General features: G+C 39.7%; 1 protein-coding gene across 2 annotated transcripts in view; it reads left to right on the forward strand.

Moving 5' to 3' along the window:
* LOC126161305 (uncharacterized) overlaps positions 1-26611 on the forward strand; it is an 847447-nt gene that overhangs the window by 776031 nt on the left and 44805 nt on the right. For both annotated transcript variants that reach the window (XM_049917059.1, XM_049917060.1), the window contains 3 exons: positions 67-179; positions 15147-15342; positions 25380-25589. In XM_049917059.1, coding sequence (XP_049773016.1) covers positions 67-179; positions 15147-15342; positions 25380-25589 — 519 coding nt within the window. The remainder of the gene's footprint in view (positions 1-66; positions 180-15146; positions 15343-25379; positions 25590-26611) is intronic.

Raw genomic sequence — 26611 nt, forward strand, 5'->3', positions numbered from 1 at the left:
TCCTCCTTCTCCTCCTTTTCTTAATTAGCATGTATTGCTGATGCATTTATTTGGTTTGTGCAACAGATCAAGCCCGAGCAAGCTTTGGCAGCATTTGAAGCAAAGCTGGAATTGGATGAATTGGCTGCATTTCAACATGAGATGGAGCAGCTGATTCGACAGCCTATGAGAGAATTTAGGTAAGAGTGATTTTGCCTGTTAGGAATGTGATCTGAATTTTAGTAGTTTGTGTTACAAATCATCTCTATTAGTTAATAAGCTGATCTGGATTTTAAATTGGGCATAGGTTTTACATACGTCAATAGTGGTGTGAGAGGCTTCTACAGCAGGGACGTTATTTCATCAATTAAATTACTGTTTGCCATTAACTGTTGACTGTGAGGGACACATCTGGACCATTTACAGAAAGGGGCAGCTCCTCCCTCAGCAGTCACCCCCATGTTTCCCCACATTAAGTACAACTAGTGTTGCTCTCAGGGTGCTCTGACAAGAGTTTACGGCCAGGCTTGTTCAGGCAAGAATTTTGATGGTATAAATATAATATTTTTAGGATGTTATAAGCAGTTACAGTAACAAAATACCATGGCTGGAGACTGCACTAAGCGGAAAAGAGTACTCAGTAGAAGAGCAGGCTGCACCATTGAGAATATTTGTTACCACCGTAGTTCTCAATTTGTGACACACATTCCTCGAATGTGATCATATCGGACAACATTCCATGTGCCAGATCAAACTGATGAGAAAAATGAAAGAAAAGGAGCACAGTATTGCTGTATAGTTTTTGATGTGGTTTTTGACACCTTCTTTTGATAAATTCCATACAGTAAAATATGTATATATATACAGGGTGGTCCATTGATCGTGACCGAGCCAAATATCTCATGAAATAAGCATCAAATGAAAAAACTACAAAGAACGAAACTTGTCTAGCTTGAAGGGGAAACCAGATGGCACTATGGTTGGCCTGCTAGATGGCGCTGCCATAGGTCAAACGGATATCAACTGAGTTTTTTAAAATAAGAACCCCCATTTTTATTACATATTTATCCAGTATGTAGAGAAATATGAATGTTTTAGTTGCACCACTTTTTTCGCTTTGTGATAGAGGGCACTGTAATAGTCACAAACATATGGCTCATAATTTTAGACAAACAGTTGGTAACAGGTAGGTTTTTTAAATTATAATACAGAACATAGGTACGTTTGAACATTTTATTTCAGTTGTTCCAATGTGATACATGTACCTTTGTGAACTTATCATTTCTGAGATCGCATGCTGTTACAGCACGATTACCTGTGAATACCACCTTAATGCAGTAAATGCTCAAAATGATGTCTGTCAACCTCAATACATTTGGCAATACGTGTAACAACATTCCTCTCAACAGTGAGTAGTTCGCCTTCTGTGATGTTCACACATGCATTGACAATGTGCTGACACATGTTGTTAGGTGTTGTCGGAGGATCACGATAGCAAATATCCTTCAACTTTCCCCACAGAAAGAAACCCGAGGACATCAGATCCGGTGAACGTGCGGGCCACGGTATGGTGCTTCGACGACCAATCCACCTGTCACAAAATATGCTACTGAACACCGCTTCAACTGCATGCGAGCTATGTGCCAGACATCCATCATGTTGGAAGTACATTGCCATTCTGTCATGCAGTGAAACATCTTGTAGAACATTACGTAGGAAATCATCATACATTACACCATTCAGATTGCCATCGATAATACGGGGGTCAATTATCCTTCCTCCTATAATGCCGCACCATACAGTAACCCACCAAGGTCTCTATTGTTCCACTTGTCGCAGCCATCATGGATTTTCCGTTGCCCAATAGTGCATATTATGCCGGTTTACGTTACCGCTGTTGGTGAATGATGCTTTGTCGCTAAATAGAACGCGTGACAAAACCTTTCATCGTCCCGTAATTTCTCTTGTGCCCAGTGGCACAACTGTACACAATGTTCGAAGTCGTCGCCATGCAGTTCCTGGTGCATAGAAATATGGTATGGGTGCATTCGATGTTACTGTAGCATTCTCAACACCAACGTTTTTGAGATTCCCAATTCTCGTGCAGTTTGTCTGCTACTGATGTGCGGATTAGCTGCGATGGCAGGTAAAACACCTACTTAAGCATCTTCATTTGTTGCAGGTCATGGTTGACATTTCACATGTGTCTGAACACTTACTGTTTCCTTAAATAATGTAACTATCTGGCGAACGGTCCAGACACTTGGATGATGCCGTCCAAGACACCGAGCAGCATACATAGCACAAGCCCGTTGGGCGTTTTGATCACAATAGCCATACATCAACACAATATTAACCTTTTCCGCAATTGGTAATGGTCAATTTTAACACGGGTAATGTATCACGAAGCAAATACCGTCCACACTGGCGGAATGTTACGTGATACCAGTTACTTATACGTTTGCGACTATTACAGCGCCCCCTATCACAAAGCAAAAAAAGTGGTCCAACTAAAACATTCATATTTCTTTACGTACTATACGAATATGTAATAAAAATTGGAGTTCCTATTAAAAAAAAAAAGAGTGTTTGATATCTGTTTGACCTATTGCAGTGCCATATAGTGGGCCAATCATAGCGTCATCTGGTTTTCCCTTTCAAGTTAGACGAGTTTCGTTCTTTGTAGTTTTTTCGTTTGATGCTTATTTCGTAAGGTATCAATGGACCACTCTTTTTAGTTTTTCTTGTAGCTAAAGATTACACAGGACAGTTTTATACCAATATTTTGTTGTGGGGAGGAAAAAAATTAAAAATGTAAAGGAAAGTCACAAAATGTATGTCGGATATTGATAGGAATTACTAAAAGCAGGTTGATTTTTTCGTAAACTATTCTGATAATGGGAAACAGAGTTTATTTTCAATAGGCCTTGTGCTCGTCAATTTCCACCAATATGTAACATATTATCCTGAAGCAATAGTTTGGCCATGAATACCTTAAGTGTCATCTGTGTATAACTGATATTTGGTCTTAGGCAAATGCTATTAATATCTTGTGAGTAAATGTTTTCTTGACAGCAGTATGTACTGAAATGCTTATTCAACAGTTGTAGTTGATTATGTTGATAGTTACAGTTCTGTGATCTATGAGAAAAGAGGTTATCATTTTCAAGGCAGTAGTCAGAAATCCACAAACGAGTCACGAGCCTTGCCAAAGTGGGGTGGCTCGTGTGTCTCAACGATACAGATGGTGGAACCACAGTGGAGGGGTGGGAGGTCAGACAGACACGTGGTTCCTGAAAGTGGTAGGAAAAGAAAAAGAAGGACAAATAGTAGGTGAACATGGTCTACGGGAAAGGAATGAAAGAAGACGCTACCTGGTAGAACTGTGCACAGAGTGTAGTTTAACCATCACTGACATAATACCTGGAGACTGGAAGTTTCAATACGAATATGCAGGGTGAAGAAAAAAATACCTCGCTCGGAAGATAGCGTATGATTCCTGATCCAGAATCGAGACAAAAGTTTATCTAGCAAAATCAGATCGTGTGAATTTTAAAAACACTTGTACGAAAATGAGGAGCTGGCAACACTTTCCCATTGTGCAGCACATCGGAATGTGTAGAGGAATGTCTGTCACCCTCTACTACCGTACCAGCTGTCACGGCTTACTGAGTAGACTACTGCTGTGATACCAAACCCATATCTACAACATAACTGTAGATTCTCGAAACTGTCCACCGGTCAGCTCGGTGAAGTCCCTGCAATATTGCGAAGCAGTTCCATATATCTCAAAGACCGGTTGTCGAATTGTTGCACAGTGAAGAACCTCATCTGTATCATTACACATTAACTTGACACCAGTGGCCACAAGAGCACATTTGACGAGTACAGTTTTGTGAATGGCTTTTGCACCGAGTGGAATATAATGAACATTCTATAAATAACTTTACTCGGATGGTATTTTCAACCTCCAGAGCAGCTGTTATTTGTTGAAACACAATTGACATGTGGACAAGCTGAATATGTCCCCGTAAGTCCGGAATGAATGTGTGTGTCCATTTAAATGATGCATTTCCAGGAAAACAGATTGCCTCCACTTTTCCTGACCTTAATCCACAAGATTTTTATTTGTGGGTACACTCAATGCAGCAAGTTCATAGCACTCAACCTACGAATTTATGTGACCTAGTACCTCACGTGTGTGCCATTTTGGCAATCGTGGATGCAGATGTGTTATGTAGGGTCAAGCAAGCATGATCCCGTGAGTGGTGAAGTGATTGGAAATGCAAGATGATCACTTTGATCATCTTCTATAAAATGAACATTACTTGTATGTGTAGACTCTGGTGCTGTGAAGATAAGCCTGTATGTGAAACATACAGCATGGAATTATTGTGTGCAGCATGATGTGCAATTTAGTATAGCCTACCTATTGTGTTTCTTGTACCTCACTGGATACACATATATACACTATTATTTTCTGTTGGCTTTATTTATGTCACAGTGGTCATTTATGTCTGTAAGAAGTTGATGTTATGTCTTAGTGTTTAAATAAAAGTAAGAATAACATCAAGAAATACACAAGATACTGTATTGTGTAAATTGGATACAATTTGGTGCTCTAACGGATGGGGTGGGGGGTGGGGGGGATCGGGGGGGAGCGGCGGCAATATAAGCCTCCAACGCAACTCTGACATCAGCAAGTGTGCATGTTGTTCCCCGTGGCATTGCCTTGTTTCACAATACATCATTGCTAGGGACTTGTTTTTTAAATCACATTTCTATTCAACCTATTGGTTAGACTAGGTTTTGCTAGATACACTTTTGTCTCGAATTGGGATGAGGAATCACCTGCAACCAAGTGCAGCATTTTTTCCTCACCGTATACAATGGTAAGACAAAGATTTCTAAACTAGATTTTAAAGTGCAAGATATTTCCTGGGAAGGTGTGGGCTCTGACCATAAATTATTGGTTAGGAATTGCAGATTAAAACGGAGACATGGCAGAAATGTAGGGAATATGTAAACGGGACCTGGATAAATTGGAGAAGTCAGAGATTATCAAGGGTTTCAAAGTGAGTATCTGGCAGTCTTTGACTTACATGGGAGAAAGAATACGATAGAAGCATCGAGAAGTGAAATAGTGAAGACAGCTGAGGGTTACGTAAGTCATAAGATAAGACACAGTAGAAATCCTTGAATACACAAGAGATACTGAATTAAACTGACAGAAGGAGAAAATATAAAAATGTATGAAATGAAATAGGAGAAGAGAATATGAGGGACATTTCATACATGATGCACACAATGTTTTTACTTACACATTTTTTAATGTCTTTTTTACAGTCCTCACTATAGTGTTGCTGCTTCTCTATGACTGAATCCCGACGTCTCAGAAACTCTGTTATTCCATTCGGCACACCACTTCTGTTCATCTGTTGAATGCCTTGGGTAACAGTGGTAGAAAGCACTTCCCATAGCTTCAGGGAGTTCCCCACAAGACACAATGTGATCTTCTTTGAGAGCATCTGACACAAGTTTCACACTTCGTTCATATGTTGACATTTTTGGCCTTCTGGGTTTTGGGTTATCAACTATGCTCGTACAACCACCACAAAAATGATTAACCCAACATGAAAATATAATACGGTTCACTGTAAATCAACTGTAAGCTTCGCTTAATGTGCTGTGGATTTCTGTCAGGTGTTTGCGACATAAAGCTTCGATCTTGATGTGTGACCTCTGGGATTCAGCAGTCACAGTACCCGAGACCCGTGCAGGATCCATTTCTACCTCTCACCAATTTTATGTTACAGTACACAGTTAAAAAACAAAAATTTGTGCTTCTTCCTCGAGCTTCTGACTACATCTAAGTGAATTTTCACTGTCGTTGCATCATACATTCCAAAGCAATACCAAACTGTGCATTATTTATGAATGTCCCTCGTACAGATGTCTAAATAATGAGATTGATTGAAAATGCCAAGTAGCTAAGCAAGAATGGCTAGAGGACAAATTGAAAGGCTGTAGAAGCATGCATCACTAGGTGAAAAAGAGATGCTGCCTATAGAAAAATTAAAAAAGAAACATTTGGAGACAAGAAAAGGAACTGTGTGAATATCAGAACTTCAGATGGCAGTACAAAGCAAAGAAGGGAAAGCCTTAAGGTGGAAGAAATGTATAGAAATGCTGTCCAAGGGAAATGAACGTTGATAGAACAGTATAGAAAGGGAAGAGAAATTAATTGAAGATAAGATGGGAGGTACAGTGTGAGAAGCTTTGACAGAACACTGAATGACTAACTGGAAACGAGACCCGTGGAGTAGAGGTCATTCCCTCAGATTTATTGAGATACTTGGGAAAGCGAGTAATGATGAAACTACACTCCCTGAAAAAAACAAAAAACAGTTGACCTTGGCGGATATGTGAATGATTAAAACTGCAATTTTCTATGACAGAATGGCCACCAAAGTGTGCTAGTGTTGTTTCCAGAACTGTTAGACTGTTAGGGTATATAAGAGACATAAGCAACATCAGATGTCGAGTGACCGCTGTGGAGGGCACAGAGATGCTATAAACTTGTGTGAGACAGAGTTACCGGCAAATGACAGTGCTCAAAAGGGGCCTCGTTGTGCATCTCCATTTGGCCAGATGGTGGAACTGGGCAATATTGAGATTTGTGGGGCACTCGGGTGTGATAGTGGCCCACTGTCAGGCCGCACAGGAACTTGGAGGTAGGCATTCTCACCGTGGAGGTTCTGGTCGTCTGTGTCGAAATGCTGAGGCACTGCAGTGGAAGATTGCTGTACCGTGCTCCGGGCTCGTCGTAGTGCCTCCAGGTCTGAGTGTGCTGTCCGAAAAACGAGTAACTGGCTCCCCCATCATTTGGCACCAATCTGCATTGTCCATCAGAGACTAGTAGCGGCGCAACTGGAGAAGTGCCATCTCACGTCTAGGCTGTCACTGATACCGTGACATAAAAGGCCACATTTGGAGTGGTGCTGTGATCAGCAGTGTTACTCCTGGTTTCACACTGCCGGGAGTCGTTCGACTACGACTTCAGGTCACAGCCAGTAGTAATGGAGGGAACTCCGATAGCATAATATACCTCACGGAAATCGTACATCCTTTACCTCTCCGGTGACATTACCGCAGTCCCACGAGACTGTGCTCCTCACGTGGCAAGTGTCTCTGAGAAATCGTCTGTGTAACAGTGAAGTACTCTTGTGGCTGGCGAGATCCCCAGCTCTGTCTCGAGTGACATACAGGACTGGCTCGGACGTTGATTCTGTTGCTCTGCCAGTATCTGGGTTACTGAGGACTTGTTATGAATGTTGTCAGCCGGCTTTCCTCGGGAGAGGATACGACAGCTTTCTGACACCCTTACTGATCAAATCGGTGAATGCATCCAGATCAAAAATGCTGTACCGCCATTACGATAGGGGGCTTGTACTGCCAAGTTCTTCTTAATCGTGGCCCAATTTTGTAACCGCAGAAATAAAGTCAAACACTGTCTCGATCCTCGAAGTGTTATTTCGTTTCCTCCTGCCCTTCTGGGTGCTTCACTTTTTTGTCAGGCAGTGTGTTTCACCAGGTGTGCAACCTCGAGTAGAATGTAATAATTCCAATTACAAAGAAAGCAGGTGTTGACAGGTGTGACTATTACCAAACTATAAGTCACGTTTCGAAAATACTAACACAAATTCTTTACAGAAGAATGGAAAAACTGCTAGAAGCTAACCTCGGTGAAGATCACTTTGGATTCTGGAGAAATGTAGAAACACGCAAGGCCGTACTGAGTGTGTGACTTAGAAGATATTCTGAAGAAAGACAAACCTATATTTATGACATTTGTAAATTTAGAGAAAAGTTTTGACAATATCGGTTAGAATACATGGCCTGAAATCCTGAAGTTATTTTCAATTTGTACAGAAAACAAACTGCAATTACAAGAAGCAAAGGACACTAAAGGGTAACAGTGATTGAGAAAGTTCTTTTTATATTGAGCAACTCTCCATCCAATTCAGGTAATGGTAGCTGTAGGAAACCCAGAAGTATCGGTGTAAAAATGAAAGAAATGTCTCCCACAGGTGAGAGTATTAAAATCCTAATGGTAAACTGCCAAAGCGTTCACAACAAAGTCCCAGAGCTTGAAGTGTTCATGATGAGCAGTGAAGCTCACATAGGGCTAGGTACAGAAAGCTGGTTGAAAACTGAAATTGATAGCAGTGAGCTTTTTGGAGAAAATTTAAGTATATATAGAAAGTATAGGCAAGTGGGAAATGGAGGTGGTGTATCTCTCACAGTAGACAAGAACCTCAAATCCACCTAGATAGAAACTGAAGCTGCATGTGAGATTGTTTGGGCAAGGCTCAGTAGCAGGGGCGGACATAAAATGATAATTTGATCGTTCTATCACCCACAAGATTCATATCCTGATGTAACTCAAACTTTGGAGAACACCTCAGTTCACTTGTAAGTTCCCCAACTGTGCTGTAATCATTACTGGAGACTTTAGCCATTTAACAAACAACTGAGGAAATTACAGTCTTGTTAGTGATGGGCATGATGAGACATCTTGTGAAACTTTACTAAATGCCCGCTCATGATTGAAAGATATTGGATCTAATGGCAACAAATAGACCTGACTTCTTTGAGAATGTCCACATCGAAACTGGTATCGGTGACCGTGATGTGGTTGTGGCAACAGTGATTACCAAAGTACAAAGGGTGACTAAAACAAGCAGAAAGATGTATATGTTCAGTAAGCTAGCTAGAAAATCAGTAGTTTCATATCTCAGTGATGAACTGGAAACATTCAACCCAGTGAATGAGCATGTAGAGGAACTATGACTGAAGTTTAAAAGAATAGTTGACATGCACTGGGTAAGTATGTGCCCAATAGAACAGTTCATAATGGGAGGGACTATCCGTGGTATATAGTCACTGTAAAGAAGCTTCTAAATACACAGAGACTACTGCATAATAGGTGTAAAACAAAGCACAGGACTGTAGATAGAGAGATACTAAATGAGACGTGTTTGGCTGCCAAGAAAGCTAAGTTACTGTAAAGAAGCTTCTAAATACACAGAGACTACTGCATAATAGGTGTAAAACAAAGCACAGGAATGTAGATAGAGAGATACTAAATTAGACGTGTTTGGCTGCGAAGAAAGCTAAGCGTGATGCCTTCAATGACTATTGAGTAGGATATTGTCAAATGATACTTCTCAAAACCCAAAAAAATTCTGGTCATACATAAAGGCTGTTAGTGGCTCCAAAGTTAGTGTCCAGCCCTACCGAATGGGGAAGTGAGGCAAAAGCTGAAATGCTTAACTGTTTTCAAATGTTCCTTTACAAATAAAAACCCAGGAGAATTGAAATCATTAAAGTTGAACAGATCTCCAGATGGAATCTGTGTCAGATTCTATGTGGAATTTTCAGCTGAGTTAGCCTGTCTACTAACTATGATCTGTAATGCTCTGTTGAACAAAAAACCGTGTCCAGTTCTTGGAAAAAGCGTGGGTCACATGCATCTACAAGCAGGATGGTAGAAGTGATCTGTGAAACTATCGTCCAATATCCTTTACATTGATCTGTTGTAGACTCTTAGAACATACACTCCTGGAAATTGAAATAAGAACACCGTGAATTCATTGTCCCAGGAAGGGGAAACTTTATTGACACATTCCTGGGGTCAGATACATCACATGATCACACTGACAGAACCACAGGCACATAGACACAGGCAACAGAGCATGCACAATGTCGGCACTAGTACAGTGTATATCCACCTTTCGCAGCAATGCAGGCTGCTATTCTCCCATGGAGACGATCGTAGAGATGCTGGATGTAGTCCTGTGGAACGGTTTGCCATGCCATTTCCACCTGGCGCCTCAGTTGGACCAGCGTTCGTGCTGGACGTGCAGACCGCGTGAGACGACACTTCATCCAGTCCCAAACATGCTCAATGGGGGACAGATCCGGAGATCTTGCTGGCCAGGGTAGTTGACTTACACCTTCTAGAGCACGTTGGGTGGCACGGGATACATGCGGACGTGCATTGTCCTGTTGGAACAGCAAGTTCCCTTGCCGGTCTAGGAATGGTAGAACGATGGGTTCGATGACGGTTTGGATGTACCGTGCACTATTCAGTGTCCCCTCGACGATCACCAGTGGTGTACGGCCAGTGTAGGAGATCGCTCCCCACACCATAATGCCGGGTGTTGGCCCTGTGTGCCTCGGTTGTATGCAGTCTTGATTGTGGCGCTCACCTGCATGGCGCCAAACACTCATACGACCATCATTGGCACCAAGGCAGAAGCGACTCTCATCGCTGAAGACGACACGTCTCCATTCGTCCCTCCATTCACGCCTGTCGTGACACCACTGGAGGCGGGCTGCACGATGTTGGGGCGTAAGCGGAAGACGGCCTAACGGTGTGTGGGACCGTAGCCCAGCTTCATGGAGACGGTTGCGAATGGTCCTCGCCGATACCCCAGGAGCAACAGTGTCCCTAATTTGCTGGGAAGTGGCGGTGCGGTCCCCTACGGCACTGCGTAGGATCCTACGGTCTTGGCGTGCATCCGTGCGTCGCTGCGGTCCGGTCCCAGGTCGACGGGCACGTGCACCTTCCGCCGACCACTGGCGACAACATCGATGTACTGTGGAGACCTCACGCCCCACGTGTTGAGCAATTCGGCGGTACGTCCACCCGGCCTCCCGCATGCCCACTATACGCCCTCGCTCAAAGTCCGTCAACTGCACATACGGTTCACGTCCACGCTGTCGCGGCATGCTACCAGTGTTAAAGACTGCGATGGAGCTCCGTATGCCACGGCAAACTGGCTGACACTGACGGCGGCGGTGCACAAATGCTGCGCAACTAGCGCCATTCGATGGCCAGCACCGCGGTCCCTGGTGTGTCCGCTGTGCCGTGTGTGTGATCATTGCTTGTACAGCCCTCTCGCAGTGTCCGGAGCAAGTATGGTGGGTCTGACACACTGGTGTCAATGTGTTCTTTTTTCCATTTCCAGGAGTGTATTCTGAGATCAAACATAAGAGGCATCCTGAACAGAATGACCTCCTCAATGCCAACCATCATGGATTCCAAAAACATGGATCATGGGAAACCCAACTCGCACTTTTCTCACCTGATTTAGTGAAAGCTTTGGATCAAGGCAGTCAGATGGATGAATTATTTATTGATTTTGGAACAGAATTTGACACAGAGTCACCTGTACACATATTGTCAAAAGTACAATCACATGGGGTGTCCATGTAAAATTTGTGACTGGTTTGAGGACCTTTTGGTAGGAAGAACACAATATGTTATTGTGGATGGAGAATCATCGTCAGATGTAGAAGTAGCTTCGGGTGTGCCCCAGGGAAGTTTATTGATTTCGAAACAGCATTTGACACAGAGCCACACATACACATTGTCAAAAGTACAATAACATGGGGTATAATGTAAAATTTGTGACTGGATTGAGAACTTTTTGGTAGAAAGAACACGAAATGTTATCGTAGATGGAGTATCATTGTCAGATGTAGAAATAACTTCAGGTGTGCCCCAGGGAAGTGTGTTAGGACCCTTGCTGTTCATGTTGTACGTTATTGACTTTGCAGACAATGTTAATAGTAATGTGGGACTTTTTGCAGATGATGCAGTTATCTGTAATGAAGTACTGTCTGAAAGAAGCTGCATAAATATTCAGTCAGATCTTGATAATCAAAGTCGTGCAGAGATGGGAAATGTGCTTTAGATGTTCGGAAAAGTAAAACAAAAACAAAAAAAGTAGTATGCTGTGACTGTAATATCAATGAGTCTCTGCTTGAATCAGCCACCTCACAGAAATATCTTGATGTAACACTTTGGTGGGATATGAAATGGAATGATCACATAGGCTCAGTTGTGGGTAAAGAGGGTGTAGACTTTGGTTTGTGGATAGAATACTGAGGAAATGCAATCAGTCTACAAAGGAGATTGCTTACAAATCACTCATGCAACCAGTTCTAGAATATTGCTCAAGTGTGTGGGGCCCATACCAAATAGGACTAATTGGGGGGGGGGGGGGGGGGGTATTGAATGTATACATAGAAGGGAAGCATGAATGGTCTGAAGATAGATGTAAACTATCCTGAGAAATTCTGTTAACAAAGTTTGAAGAAACAGTTTCAACTGATGACTAGAAAAATATTATAATGCCCTATGAATCACTAATGTAGGTATTGTGAGAACAAGAGTAGAGTAATTACTGCATGCACGGAGGTATTCAATCATTCTTCCTGAACTCCATATGTGAATTGAGTGGGAAGAAACCTTAATAACTGGTGCAATAGGATATACCCTCCGCTGTGCACCTCATGATGGTTCACAGAGTGTAGATGTAGATGTAAATGTAGATGTAGTAGGGAGAGAGACAGGGTTGTACCAATACCCAATATTATTTGTCTGTACAATGAGAAAACTTTGGATGAACTAGAAGGAATTTGCTAAGGGAAATAAAAGTTCAGAGAGAGAAAATAAAAACTTGTCAGTATTATTGTAGGTCTGTAGAAGACTGGAAAGGATTTGGAGAATGGATAATGTCTCAAGAAGAGGTTGTAAGAAGACCTTCAGCAAAAGTAAAACAAGAGTAATGAAGTGTAGTTGAATTAAATGAGATAATGCTGATAGATTAGCAAATGAGACACTAAAACCATCTGATGAATTTTATTATTTCAGCTGCAAAATATCTGAGGATGGCTGAAGAAGAGATGATCTGCAGAGTAGACTGACAATAGTAATAAAGTAATTTCTTAAAAAGAACATTTTATTAACATCTAATACGAATTTAAATGTTCGGAAGTCTTTTCAAGAGGTATTTTGTGTGGAGTTTGGTCTCATACTGAAGTGTGGATAATAAGCCGTTCAGACGAAAGGAGAATAGAAGCTATTGAAATGTGGTGCTACAAAAGAATGCTGAAAATTAGATGGATAGATCACTTAACTAATGAGGCAGTACTGAATCAGATTGGCTGAAAAACAAATTTATGGCACAACTTGACTGAAACGAGATTGAGACCAGTTTGGTGACAGAGTGGTGAGGGGGAGTGGTAAAAATGGTAGAGAAAGATGTAAGTGTGAGTACAGTAAGCCCATTCAGATAGGTGTAACTGGCAGTAGCTGTTTAGAGGTGAAGAGGCTTGCACAAGATAGACTAGTATGGATAATTGCATCAGTAATTGGATGAAGACCACAACAATCAGAGGTCTGTAGTGGCTACTCTTCTTTTACTAGTTTTAAAAGGAATTTAATTACTTTGACATTGCTTAAAATTGTAGGAAAACTTGGGTTATTCAGTTTACACAAAATCAGAATGGCAATTCAAACAGTGGAAACATGTGTTTCTTCAGTTTGACTACAAAGGAACTCTAGTTTACTTTGAACAGATTAAGAAGAAAATTTCATCCAAATCCAAGCTCTTCAATATAATGATTAGATGAGAGTAATGAAGAATTATTGTTTTCGTAAGGCATAGGAATTTGAATTTGCTAGTCAGCTAACTTCAAGAGTGGACATTGTCCAATAGCTTACAAACATTTTCAATTTTGTTTATGTGTCTGTTGACTATCAACATCTCAACTACTTGAACAGTGGTTACTGTCACTCCTTGCATTATTTGGACATATCAAAATAAATCCTTACTCAGATTTTTTAAAACTGTAGTTATGTATCTTATCAAACCAACCCTGGTAATCCAGATTGGGGGGGGGGGGGGGGGGGGGGGAGCAGCTTCTCAATGGTCAATATGAGCTCTTCTTAATTTTTTTGTAATATTTTTTCTGTCAGAGCTCACAAAAATGTTCATTGTATTCTGTTTATATCTTTCTCATACACTGAAGTGCCAAAGAAACTGGTATAGGCATGCGTATTCAAATATAGAGGTATGTAAACATTCAGAATACAGTGCTGCAGTCGGCAGTGCATATATGAGACAACAAGTGTCTTTCAGTTGTTAGATCGGTTACTGCTGCTACAATGGCAGGTTATCAAGATTTAAGTGAGTCTGAATATGGTGTTATAGTCGACACAGCATCTCTGAGATAGCGATAAAGTTGGGACTTTCCCGTACGACCATTTCACGAGTGTGCTGTGGGAATCACTGCAGCCCGAAAAAGATCCTGAAAGAACGAGACTGATGACGAGTGAAGAGAATGGTTCAATGTGCAAAAATGCAAACCTTCTGCAAACTGCTGCAGATTTCAATGCTGGGCCATCAACAAGTGTCAGTGTGCAAAACGTCATTGATACGGGCTTTTGGAGCCGAAGGCCCACTTGTGTATCCTTGATGACTGCATTACACAAAGCTTTACGCCTCATCTGGGCCCCTCAATAATGACATTGGACTGTTGATGACTGGAAACATGTTGCCTGGTCAGATGCGTCTCGTTTCAAATTCTATCAAGCAGATGGACATGTATGGGTATGGAAACAACCTCAAGAATCCATGGACCCTGCATGTCAGCAGGGGACTGTTCAAGCTCTGTAATGGTGTGGGGAGTGTGCAGTTGTAGTAAGATGGGATCCCTTATATGTCTAGATACAACTCCGACAGGTGACATGTATGTAAGCATCCTGTCTGATCGCTGTATCCATTCATATCCATTGCATTGCGCATTCCGATGGACTTGGGCAATTCCAGCAGGACAATGTGACACCCCCACATCCAGAAAGTTGCTACAAAGTGGCTCCAGGAACACACTTCTGAGTTCAAACAGCTCCACTGGCCACCAAACTTCCCAGACATGTATATTATTGAGTATATCTGGGATGCCTTGCAACATGCTGTTCGTACTCTTATGGATTTATGGACAATCCTGCTGGATTCATGCTGTCCATTCCCTCCAGCACTACTTCAGACATTAGTCAAGTCCATGCCACATCATGTTGCAGCACTTCTGTCTACTTGCGGAGACCCTACACGATATTAGGCAGGTGTACCAGTTTCTTTGGCTCTTCAGTGTATCTTTCATCATATGTATCTGATGAGACAGGAAGTAACAATCCTACAGAGATTTTGTAACTTCTTTCATAATTGTGAGGTATAACAAGTATTACTAATGATTTCTATTTAGCATGTGTTACTCAAGTAACTGAAATACTTTCTGATTGTATTTTGCAGCCAATTTGTGGAAGCTTGTTTTGGACCATTCTCTGCACAGCTTGCTAAAGTTGGTCCCTATCTTGCTTTAGAGAAAGAAGTCCAGGATTTAATCACTGCATTACATGAAAAGCTGGAAAGGCGGCGAAGGGATCTGCAAACTGGCCTCAGTGTAGGAATGCGCAGTAAAATAAAACTTACAACGGTAGATCTCAAGGTAAAGCAGTAGGCTACAGTCATAAATGAATCATTCTAAAATAGGTAGATATCTTTTGCAACTTTTTCTGGAAAGCATTGAAGCTCTCAAACCTCTCTCTTTATTGATAGTTTCAAGTTACACAAATCTGTTATTTGATTTAATTACTTGATAATTGTAAATTTAAAAGAAAATTAAATTTTAGGAGCAGGAATAATCTTTTATCCATTTCCACATTGAAGCCAAAGAAAAGCTGCAAGCACTGAAGAATTACACACAAATCTTTGGTTTTTCTTGTTGAACTGATAACAGTGGGGGGGGGGGGGGGGGGGGGGGGGGAATCCCTGGTTGTTATTCATCGTTTGGAATTTCAATGGTCATGTTATTTGTTGCTATGTCCGTACAATGTTCACCACTGTAAGCAGTAGTAAAAATTGTTTTTAAAATTCCAATAGATTTTCCTTCAGCATATTCTCAGTTAAAGGTGTTCTTGTAGAACATAATTACCTCTGCTGGAAATTACAGTTAGCATTATACATTTTTGTTCTGGACATAAAATCAACCTCAGTATAAGAAATTATAATTGTTATTTGATAAAATCCTTTTAAAAAGGTTTGAAAATTCATGCCCACAAACACAACTGCTAGCAAAGGATTATTTTAAAAAGTCCACCTCATGCAATACATAATTACTTCTTAGTAGTCACTCCGTATGTATTTTGTAATTTTATGTTCTAGCTTTGACAGGTAACTTGGTGATTGTGTCAGTCATAAGTAATAGCTTTCATTGCGAGTTACTTCCATTTACAGAGTAAATAGGTGTATTTCTTTAAGCTTCACATTATTTTCTCATTTCATCTTCATATCTACATGTACATCTACGTTTAGGCGTTTCCTTTCCTGTTGCACTCGTAAATGGAATGGGGGAAAATTGCTATCTATAGGCCTCCATTGTTGTTGTTGTTGTCATCGTCTTCAGTCCAAAGACTGGTTTGATACAGCTCTCCGTCCTATTCTATCCTGTGCAAGCTTCTTCATCTCCAAGTAATTACCACAGCTTACATCCTTCTGAATCTCCTTTCTCTATTCATCTCTTGGTCTCCCTCTGCAATTTTTACCCCCAATACTTCCCTCCCATACTAAATTGGTGATTGCTTGATGTCTCAAAATGTGTCCTACCAACTGATTCCTTCTTCTAGTCAGGTAGTGCCACAAATTTCTTTTCATCCCAGCTCAACTCAGTTTCTCCTCATTAACTGTGTGATTTACCCATGTAATCCTCAGCATTTTTCTGTAGCATCATGTTTCAAAAGCTTCTTTTCTTCTTGTCTAAACTGTCTAAACCATTTATTGTCCATGTTTCACTAACATACATGGCTTCACTCCATACAAATACTTTCAGAAAATACTTCCTAACACTTAAGTCCATATTCAGTGTCAACCAATTTCTCTTCTTCAGAAATGTTTTTCTTGCCATTGCCAGTCTGCATTTTATATCCTCTTTGCTTCAACCATCATCAGTTATTTAGCTGCCCAAGTAGCAAACATCATCTACTTATTTAAGTGTCTAATTTCCTAATCTAATTTCCTCAGCATCAACTGATTTAATTCGATTACATTCCATTATCTTTATTTTGCTTTTGTTGATGTCTGTCTTATATCAGGGTGTATAGTCCCCAGGACAACTGGTAATTCCAGGAAAAACCCAGGAATTTTTTCATCCGGGAAAAACCTGGGAATTTGTTAAAATTATGGGAATTTTTCATTGTTTCAGTTTTCAGCTACATTTTTGTAATTTTGACTGTTAAGAACTGATACTCTAATCAAGGAGTTTACTGTATCCTGTTATTGCAGAATAATACTGCAGCAATAAAACATAAACAATAGGAAATAACCACAATAAAATGTAAGTTGCAAAGAAAATGCACCATTTACGACAACAAAATACAGTTCATACACCAGCATCTGTGAACAACAGAATGTGTCAAAGGCTTAAACAGGGTGTATACGACCCGGGACAACCGGGAAATCCGGGAAAAACCCGGGAATTTTTTCATCCGGGAGAAAACCGGGAAAAACCCGGGAATTTTTCGGAATTCCGGGAATTTTTCATTGTTTTAGCTTTCAGTTAAATTTTTTTAATTTTGGCTGCAGAATTGATTCTCTAGCAAAGAATGTTATTGTATCCTGCTACTGGAGAATGATACTGCAGCAATAAAATATAAACGAGAGGGAAAAAAATAAAACTTTAGTGACAAAGGAAATGTGCAATTTACAACAAAAAACCGTGCACGTACAAGCGTTTGCAAATAGCAAAAATATGTCAAAGGCCGTAGGGCGCAGACTGTAATTCTTCGTAACAATAAACTGCTTACTATGAGCATGACGTCACAATTGTTCACATTAGGTTCGTTTGACAAATTGCCAGCGGTCTGTTGCGCATGCGCATTTGACTCGCGTATAAGCAGTACCTTCTCCCGCTACTTGAAGTTTGGCTGTTAGCTGTGTCTGTAGCAGTAGCAAGCAGCCAGATGCAAACGAGAAAAATTTTTCTCACGCGACCTAGCTGCCAGATTCACACTTGCACAGAGTTGTCTGAGTTGTAGTGGGAAGGGGGTTAACCTCCACGTGACACGTGTTTACGTTAAGTGATTTCGCTGCTTCTCTTCATGTACAGCTCCCAAGTCAAATGAGGGCAAAACGGATTTCTGTGGCCGGGGAGCTATCAAGTGAATTAAAATACATTCACATAATTATGGAGGGCAAAAACATATTATTAATTTCAGTTTTCTGATTTTATTTTATTTCCAAGTTAGTAGCAGTCAAGCATTAACCGCCTTGCAGAACAGTGAAGTTATTTTTGCAAGTTTGCTAAAGAAATTTGGCTTTATTAATCTTTCCGCTGAGGCAGTCATTTTATTTGAAACGAAGTGTTTCATTCTACAGTATTGGCTAGTTCCAACTTTTCGCTGAATTTCAAGTGCACGTTATCATCTTCTGCCATATATGGCATTATGCCATAATAAAGAACCAAAAATGAGATCGTAGAGTACTGGTACTCCAAGAAAATTTACATCCCAAAAACCACACTGAAAAGCTTAATATCAGATGGGACATACTTCATTGTGAATCCGGAAAAAGCCAATTCGCACTTCAAGCCGAATTACGCATTTTAGTATGGTTTACGAAATTCCGATGCTCTTCGGAGTACCCTCTGATGCCCTGTTTCTTATATGGTGCAATGTAAGCTCTTTTAGTGCTTTATAAACACGAACATACGGGCTTCCTACACCACTGCAGTGGCACACGCAGAATAATGCCTGTTTTCTGGCGCTCTCTGGAAACTGGTAAATCGAACCTATTCCGAACAGTCTTCGGATAGTATTGCGATCGGTGGTTAGAAAAGCGTTACTTTCAAAGTAAATTTCTTTTTACGCAAGATGAATTATGTTACGTGTGAGAAAGTGGGATGGATATCTAAACCACAGAGCGTTCGAAACTGAACAGTTTGAGGACCAGCCACTTACAAGAATTTCTAGCCGAGATATTTATGTAATACTATTAAATTTACTAGCACATTTGTGTGATGTATCTTAAAGTATAACACACGCAAAAAAGATCAATATTACATGTGAAAGCTAAGCTGTTGTAGCGTGTTAATCTTAGAGACTAATATTATATGTGAAAGCTTAGCTTTTATTGTAGATATACGGTACTATGTACATTAATGTAAACCGTTAACTTTTCCTCTTGCGTGTTCGCGCTATTTAACCAGTGATCTTGCTATTGGCTGACTATAATACGTGTCCTATGCTCTGAATAGCTGCTGTCATCGACTGACGAGATCTCGTGGCTTGAGATATGACTCGCTTACAGAAGAACATCGCAACCTCGGTTTCAACGCTCCGCAAACTAACACGCTGTGTTTGGTGCAATTCGAATTTATACTTTCGTAATACGAAAATATGCAGCGTATATGTTGCTGCAAATCAAAGGTCTTTCCAAAACTTCTCTCTCATTTTTTTTAATTGAAAGTCTCTCCAAAACTTCTCTGCCCGTCTTTTTTTTTTCCCGGGAAGTTCTACGCGATTGTATAAAACGTTAACCATTCAAAGAATTGATAAGTTTTACAGTTCCGAGGGAAAATCTGTCACTTAGCACAGAAAAAGTGTATTTTCGCCCGGGAAGAAGCATATTTTTTAAACGTGATATCCGGGAGAAATCTGGGAATAATCCAGGAATTTTTTTCCTTGTCCCCGTATACACCCTGTTAAAGAATGAAGACTATGCAGTACTTCATAACAACAAACTACTTCCAATGAGTGTGACATCATAACTACAGTAGAGTCTTGATTATCCAATCTTCGGTTATCCGACCTTCTGTGTTATCCAACCCTTTCACCACACCGGCTGTGCGCCAGCCGACAACAGGTCAATGACTAATGTGTTGTTTGTTGATACTCAGTTCATTGTCACCATCTGCTACTCCTCACTCCTCAATGCTAACTTAGATATGTAGTGGAGCGAACGTGGTGCACTTTGTTTAGTGTAAAAATTTGTGGTGATGACTTCAAAACAGAAAAAGGTGGTCGTTTCAATGGAAGAAAAACTTAAAGCTTTAAAAAGAATAGACATTGGTGAAACTTTATTAAAGGTGGCGCAAGATTGTATCGTCGGGAAAACAACAGTTGGAGATTGGAAAAGGAACCGCAATGAAATTGAGAAGTGGTATTCTCAGTGAGTAACCTCGGCTGTTTTGGAAGATCGGAAAACCGTGAAAAAATGTGATTATGAAAAAGTAAGTGAAGCTTTCTTGCTACGGTTTACTGAACATAGAGATAAAGGTGTACCCATGTCGGGACCTATTTTGCAGGAAAAAGCCTTAAAGTTTCGTAACGAACTATACGAAGGTGAACCTGATTTCACAGCTAGTGTAGGCTGGCTCGATAGATGGAAGAAAGGATACAGAATTCGGCAACTTAATGTCTGTGGTGAAAAGCTTTCAGCAAATTTTGAAGCTATGCAGTTGTTTAGGAATAAACTTCACTAGGTATTGGACAAGGAAAACTTAACAGGCGATCAAATTTTTAACTACGACGAGACTGGTCTCGATTAAAAAATGTTACCGGAAAAAACATTAGGGTCAAAGGCCAAAAAGGCAGCACCAGGCTACAAACCTAGTAAAGAAAGAGTGACAATTCTTCCATGCAGTAACGCCACAGCCAAATTTGAAAATAAAACTGTCTATGAAAGGTAATAAAAAAAAAGAGAGCATTTAAAAATGTATCTGAAAATGCTTTACCGGTGAAATATTACAACCAAAAAAATGCTCGGATGATCTCAGACATTTTTAAAGAATGGTTTTTTAATGAGTTCGTGCCACAAACTGAAAAGTTTTTGAAAGCCAACAACTCGCCCTGAAAAGCACTGTTGCTTCTAGACAATCCCACTTGTCATCCTAATGAAGATGAACTTCAAGATCAAGATATAAAGGCCATATTTTTGCCTCAAAATGACACATCCTTATGGACCAAGGGACCTTTGAGACAGTGAAGAGAAACTACCGCAGAAACTAGCTTTCCTCTTTAATTAATGCTACGGACAAGGGAGATACGGACAAGGGAGAAGACATGCTAGAGCAGTTGTGCTGTATTAATTTGAAAGACATAGCTTATGACATGGCCCAATCTTGGGAGAGTGTTGGAGCAAATACAATTGCAAAATCCTGGAAAATTTTGCTACAGGAAAATCAAGAAAATTCTCCAGATGATGAAAATCTACAGCCGCAGACTGAGCCAGAAAATACTACCCTGCTTTCATTGTTATGAAAAGTTCTGGGATGTGCTGATGCCACAGAAGATGACATAAATGAATGGATTGTCCAAGATGAAGATTGTCCAACATGGTAAACAAAAAGGAAGAACACAAAGAAGCAGACAATTAGAAAAAGAAGACTAGAATTTTGTAGGCAGCTGATTGGGATGGATTAGAAGATACTGAGATTACAGATGTTTAAGATACTTACAATAGTCCAAAAACTTATAATAAAGGAGTCAGGGGTGTGAGAAAGGATGCTGAATATGCTGGTTTAAATTGAGGAACATCTCAGTACAGACAAAGTGTAATGACAGCTTTAAAGGTTTCCACAATGAACAGAAGACAGACAGAGCAAAGATGACAGGCTGCCAGAGGAAGAATGTGAAGATTTTTGGCTGTAAAGAAGGCTTCCAGTAATGTGTAACTGTTGTTTAATGTAGTCTTTAATGGCCGTTACCAAATACGAAAATAAAAATGAGCCCTACTCACGAATATCCTTATCGACCTGCTACTCTAGAGTATAAGACTTGTCTTGAGGGCCTCAGTTCTGTCAGCTGCAATACTTTACTCTTATTCCACTTGATATTATGTAGTTAAACATCCAGTTGCAGCAGTTGATATGTGTTTGAGAGGTTATGGTGTCTATGTGGACTATACTAAAAGCCATTATGTTTCTGTGTCCATAATGTTTTAATTAAACAGAGCTTCATGTAGGAAGGAGCAGAGGCAGAACTAGTACACTCAGTACGATAGCTTAAAAAATGATCTGCATATTAAAATACCGGAGGGTGTCACAATTGTCACTTGGTAATGCATAACATGAGAGGTGTAGACATTCTCTATAACACAAAGATCAAATTGTTTTTCAAACTGCCAAAGTATACAAAAAGCTTAAAGGGAGCTACTTTTAAATGTGTTTGAAGGAGTATCCTACAAACAACTATTTTTATAGTGTTAAAGAATTCCTGTCAGAGGAGCAGGTTATCTATTTTAAAAAAAAGGTATTACACCATCAGTTGATGACTTACAGTTTAACATATTTACGAGTCATTGCCTATAGAAGTTAGTTTGATTTGTAATTTAGTTTTCCTGAATTTTTCTAGAAACATATCATCTGAGAATGACTTGATAATAAGTCAAAACCTGTAATGATACCACTTGCATAACCTGTGGTAGAAGTTTACAATAATAATAATAATAATAATAATAATAGTAATACCGATAATCAAAGATTAAAAGATGGCCACCACATTTTCCTAAAGGGGTATGCCCAGCCTTTGTATGGTTGTTTATTAGTTTTTATTTATAGCTAATAATACATATTGTATTTTTGTATTGATTCCAGAAAATTATGACACGAATTGTAAAATGTGGCCATAATTTAAAAAAATCTTGCATTTGACTGTGGACGGTAAGTAAATGAATAAATATGTGGGTATGCTTAATTATTGAAACACACTGTCTGGATTCCCTCAGGCCACAACTTTTAGAATTCCTGTATGCTTTCACTCGGAACACTGTACCAGTATTACGGGAGCACAGATGGTAGAGTAAGGAACCAAAAAAACACTCAGCAATAAGAACTCCATTTCTTCATCTGTACACCTTTTGGAAATGTTCTGTGTAAGTCGACTGACTGAAGCTATAGCAAGCAACTGTTCACTTTATCTACTTGCTAAATGTGAAGAGTTCGGTCGAGCAGTCAGTCCGTGCCGAATTGTGAAAAAATGGGTTCGCTTCAGGTGCATTTCTTCATCAGGTGATTCCAAAATATTTCTGTCTGCTGATGATTCTAGTGTGGTAGTGAAGGATGACAATCAAGACATAGGTAGTGTATCAAATACTGCAGTTCGAGACATAAGTCTGTGGCTTGTAGAATATAAATTGATTCTAAATCACAATAAGACTCAGCTTTTACAGTTTCTATCACACAATTCAACTAAGACTGACATGTCAATTATACTGTAAAGTTTGGAAGGTAGGAGACGAGGTACTGGCAGAAGTAAAGCTGTGAGGACCGGGCGTGAGTCGTGCTTCGGTAGCTCAGATGGTAGAGTACATGCCCGCGAAAGGCAAAGGTCCCGAGTTCGAGTCTCGGTTGGGCACACAGTTTTAATCTGCCAGGAAGTTTCCAAATGATACTTATTATAAAGACTACCTGAAATGTAAAACTCATTACAAAACCAAACTTAAACTTGCCAAACAAACTGCTTATGAAAATTACATTGAAGGAGCCCCAAACAAATGCAAGGCCGCTTGGGATATTATAAAAACAAGAACATTCTTCCACCCAAACACAAGATGTTCTACTTGAGCCAGAAGAGCTCAATAAATATTTTACAACTACAGTAAATGAATTAAAATCAAAAATTAAACAGTCAGACATACCAGCAATTGATATACTTGCTGATCAGCTACCTAAAGGTCACGAATTTCACTGGGACCATGTCACACCCACAGATATAATGAATATTGTTAGAAAATTTTCAAACTCGAAAAGCAGGGACTACTACTGGCTATCTAACTACACAATAAAAAGGACAGTACACCTCATTAGCAATCCACTTGCTTTTATTATGAATAAGTGCCTAGAAGTTGGAGGAGTTTTCCCTGATCAGCTCAAAATTTCTAAAATTCTACCTATATACAAAAATGGTGGAAAACACCTCCCTGAAAACTATAGACCAGAGTCTATTGTACCAATCTTTTCCAAAATATTTGAAGCCATTTCCACAGACAGCTAAGCAACTTTTTTGAAAAGTATGACCTTCTCTGTAATAGACAGCACAGTTTTCGACAAGGGAATAATACCACCTCTGCAGTCCTTGAAATAGTTAATCAGACATTAAATGCATTTGAAAATAAACAAACAGTCTCACTTGAACTTTGTGATCTGAGTAAGGCATTTGATTGTATCCCCTTTGACATCCTACTAGCCAGACTAAAGTATTATGGTAAAAGTAATAGAGAGTTAGAAATGATCAACTCTTATCTAAATAACAGGAGACAATTTGTGTCAATTCAAAATAGACAATCTTCTTCGAATAGTGTCACATCTGGTGTACCTCAGGGCTCTGTCCTTGGTCCTTTCTTCTTAGTTGTTGCAATTAATGATTTGCCATCATATGTTGGGCCTGAGTCAGTTATCTGCTATGCGAATGATACAATTTTAATCAGCACAGATCGAGATTTATCAAAGGCACACCAGAAATCACAGGACACTCTCACCTTAACACTAAACTGGTTCTTGGCTAACAAACTTCTATGTAATCCAGAGAAAACTCACCATCTGCAGTTGCGACTGGCTAAAGAGGTAGAAACAATACACATTGATTCCAAACTTAACTGGCAACCCCATATCAACCAGGTCTGCAAAAAGTTACCAAGGGTGTGTCCTATCTCATCTGGAAACTGTCTGACCTGGTGAGTAACAAATATGTCAGAACAGCTTACTTTGGACTTTTTCAGTCTCATATATCTTATGGGTTGCTACTATGGGGCCACTCATGTCATGTCAGTGAAGTACTACTAATGCAGAAAAAGGTGCTATGAATAACGTGCAAGGTTGGTCCAAGGGAACACTGCCATCCCTTATTCATCAAAATGAAAATAATGACAGTGATAAAGCTTTATATTTATGCATCACTGATATGTGCTGAAAAGAACAGAACAAAATTTTAATGCCAGAGAGAACATACACTTTCACGACACCAGAAACAAAGAGAGTATTGACATTCCTAGACATAGGCTAACAAAAACAGGCAACTCTCACAAAGTGAACAGTTTGAAGTTACTTAACAAATCACTACATACTCCACTCAATACACCTCTCAATAATTTTAAAAGTAAACTGCACAAATGGTTAACAGACAATCCATACTACAGTCTTACAAAATTCTTAGATACTTGTAACATAGAAATTGAGTTTTAAGTCTCTGGCTGCAATACTGTATAGCTGATTAATGTTGCATAAATAATTTGTACTTGTAATGTAAACACTAACTAATATAGTAACTTCTTATGTATCATGACATCATTATAAAGCCTATTTCGCTACATATGGACAATGGCAAATAAAGAATCTGAATCTGAACTCACAGCACCTGAAGGAGATGACTGACTCAGTCATCGAAATATTTTGCATGAAATGGAAATGACTTGTCTGAACACACCATTAATTTTTGGACTTTATTTTTTTCTGGCAACATTTTTTAATAATTGTATTTTTAATGTATATTCCAGATCGCTATCCAGCAAGCAGCTCTCATGTTAGAAAGGTTTTATCCGAGCCACGTGCTGCGGCGGATACCTAACACTGAAGAGGAGTTCTGGGAAGGGCGAGGTCTTACAGCGGGCGACTGGGCCGGCTTAGCCGGCTGTATGTATACGGATATCTTCAGTCTCGACTTTCTGACACCGCTCGACGATTCCGACACTAAGTTTCGCTTAGAGGTTGGTTCGAACACGGTAGTGCGTGTGAAGTAGTTTTGGCAATGTATAATTTTCACAATTGTATATTTAATTTAAAAAAGTTCATAAAAGTTTGGAAACAAGTGGAATTTCAATTCACAGAAAGAAGTGAGCAAGCTTTTTGTTTATTGTACACTCGCACTAAGTAACTTGCTGAACACAAGATAAACTAAGAGAAGCTGTTCAACAATAACTTTTAAAATATAATTTGTAAACTTAAAGATTTACCTCCAAGAACAAACTAAAGAAAGTTGCAGATTCAAAAATTTCAACATCAGACACAACCAAAAGGTGGCAAATGTTAACTTTTGACACTATTAGTCCCTGACATCACTGAATAGTCTTATTTCCTTCAGCCTTTACCTCTATTTCACTAGATGAAGGTATTTGGTTCCCTGAGAATTATCCTTTGTTTTCGTGCATTGCAAGAAGCACTTTTTTCCATCTTTGGTTGAAGCTATATTTAATGAATGGTAAATTAAAGTTTTGGGAAATATATGAGGTATTCATAGATGTGTTACCTTTTGTATTGAATCTTTGTATAATTTCAGTGAAGTAATTAATGACTGTGATGTGGTTATTGAAGAAACAGTGCCCTGTATTAACAAAACTAAGGGAATAATCAGCATGACTTCATTAGAAAATGATTTAGTTGTTCAATCTGAGGAATTTAGATTTTTATATAAAGTGTGGAATACCAATACTATGATCATATTTAGAGAAACAATGATGAAGAGGTATTTTATTCTGACCATTCCAAATGACAAGCCAGTCTATCATTGATGTTCCACTTTACTACTCTATCTAGTGATGACCCCTTCTGTTTAAGCTTTTTCTTTCCCACTGGTTTGTCTTGTGCAACATTCACCCCTTGCCTGTCAGTTCAGTATTTGTCACACTACCTTTCCAATTACACATAGTTAAATCTTGATTTTGTCTCCCCTGTCAACATGAGCTTCTCATGATTTGTCTTTTGCATTAATGTTGCCATTTTTTCTGTTGGG

Source organism: Schistocerca cancellata, chromosome 2 (genome assembly GCF_023864275.1).
Source record: "Schistocerca cancellata isolate TAMUIC-IGC-003103 chromosome 2, iqSchCanc2.1, whole genome shotgun sequence".
Classification (NCBI taxonomy): Eukaryota; Metazoa; Arthropoda; class Insecta; order Orthoptera; family Acrididae; genus Schistocerca; species Schistocerca cancellata.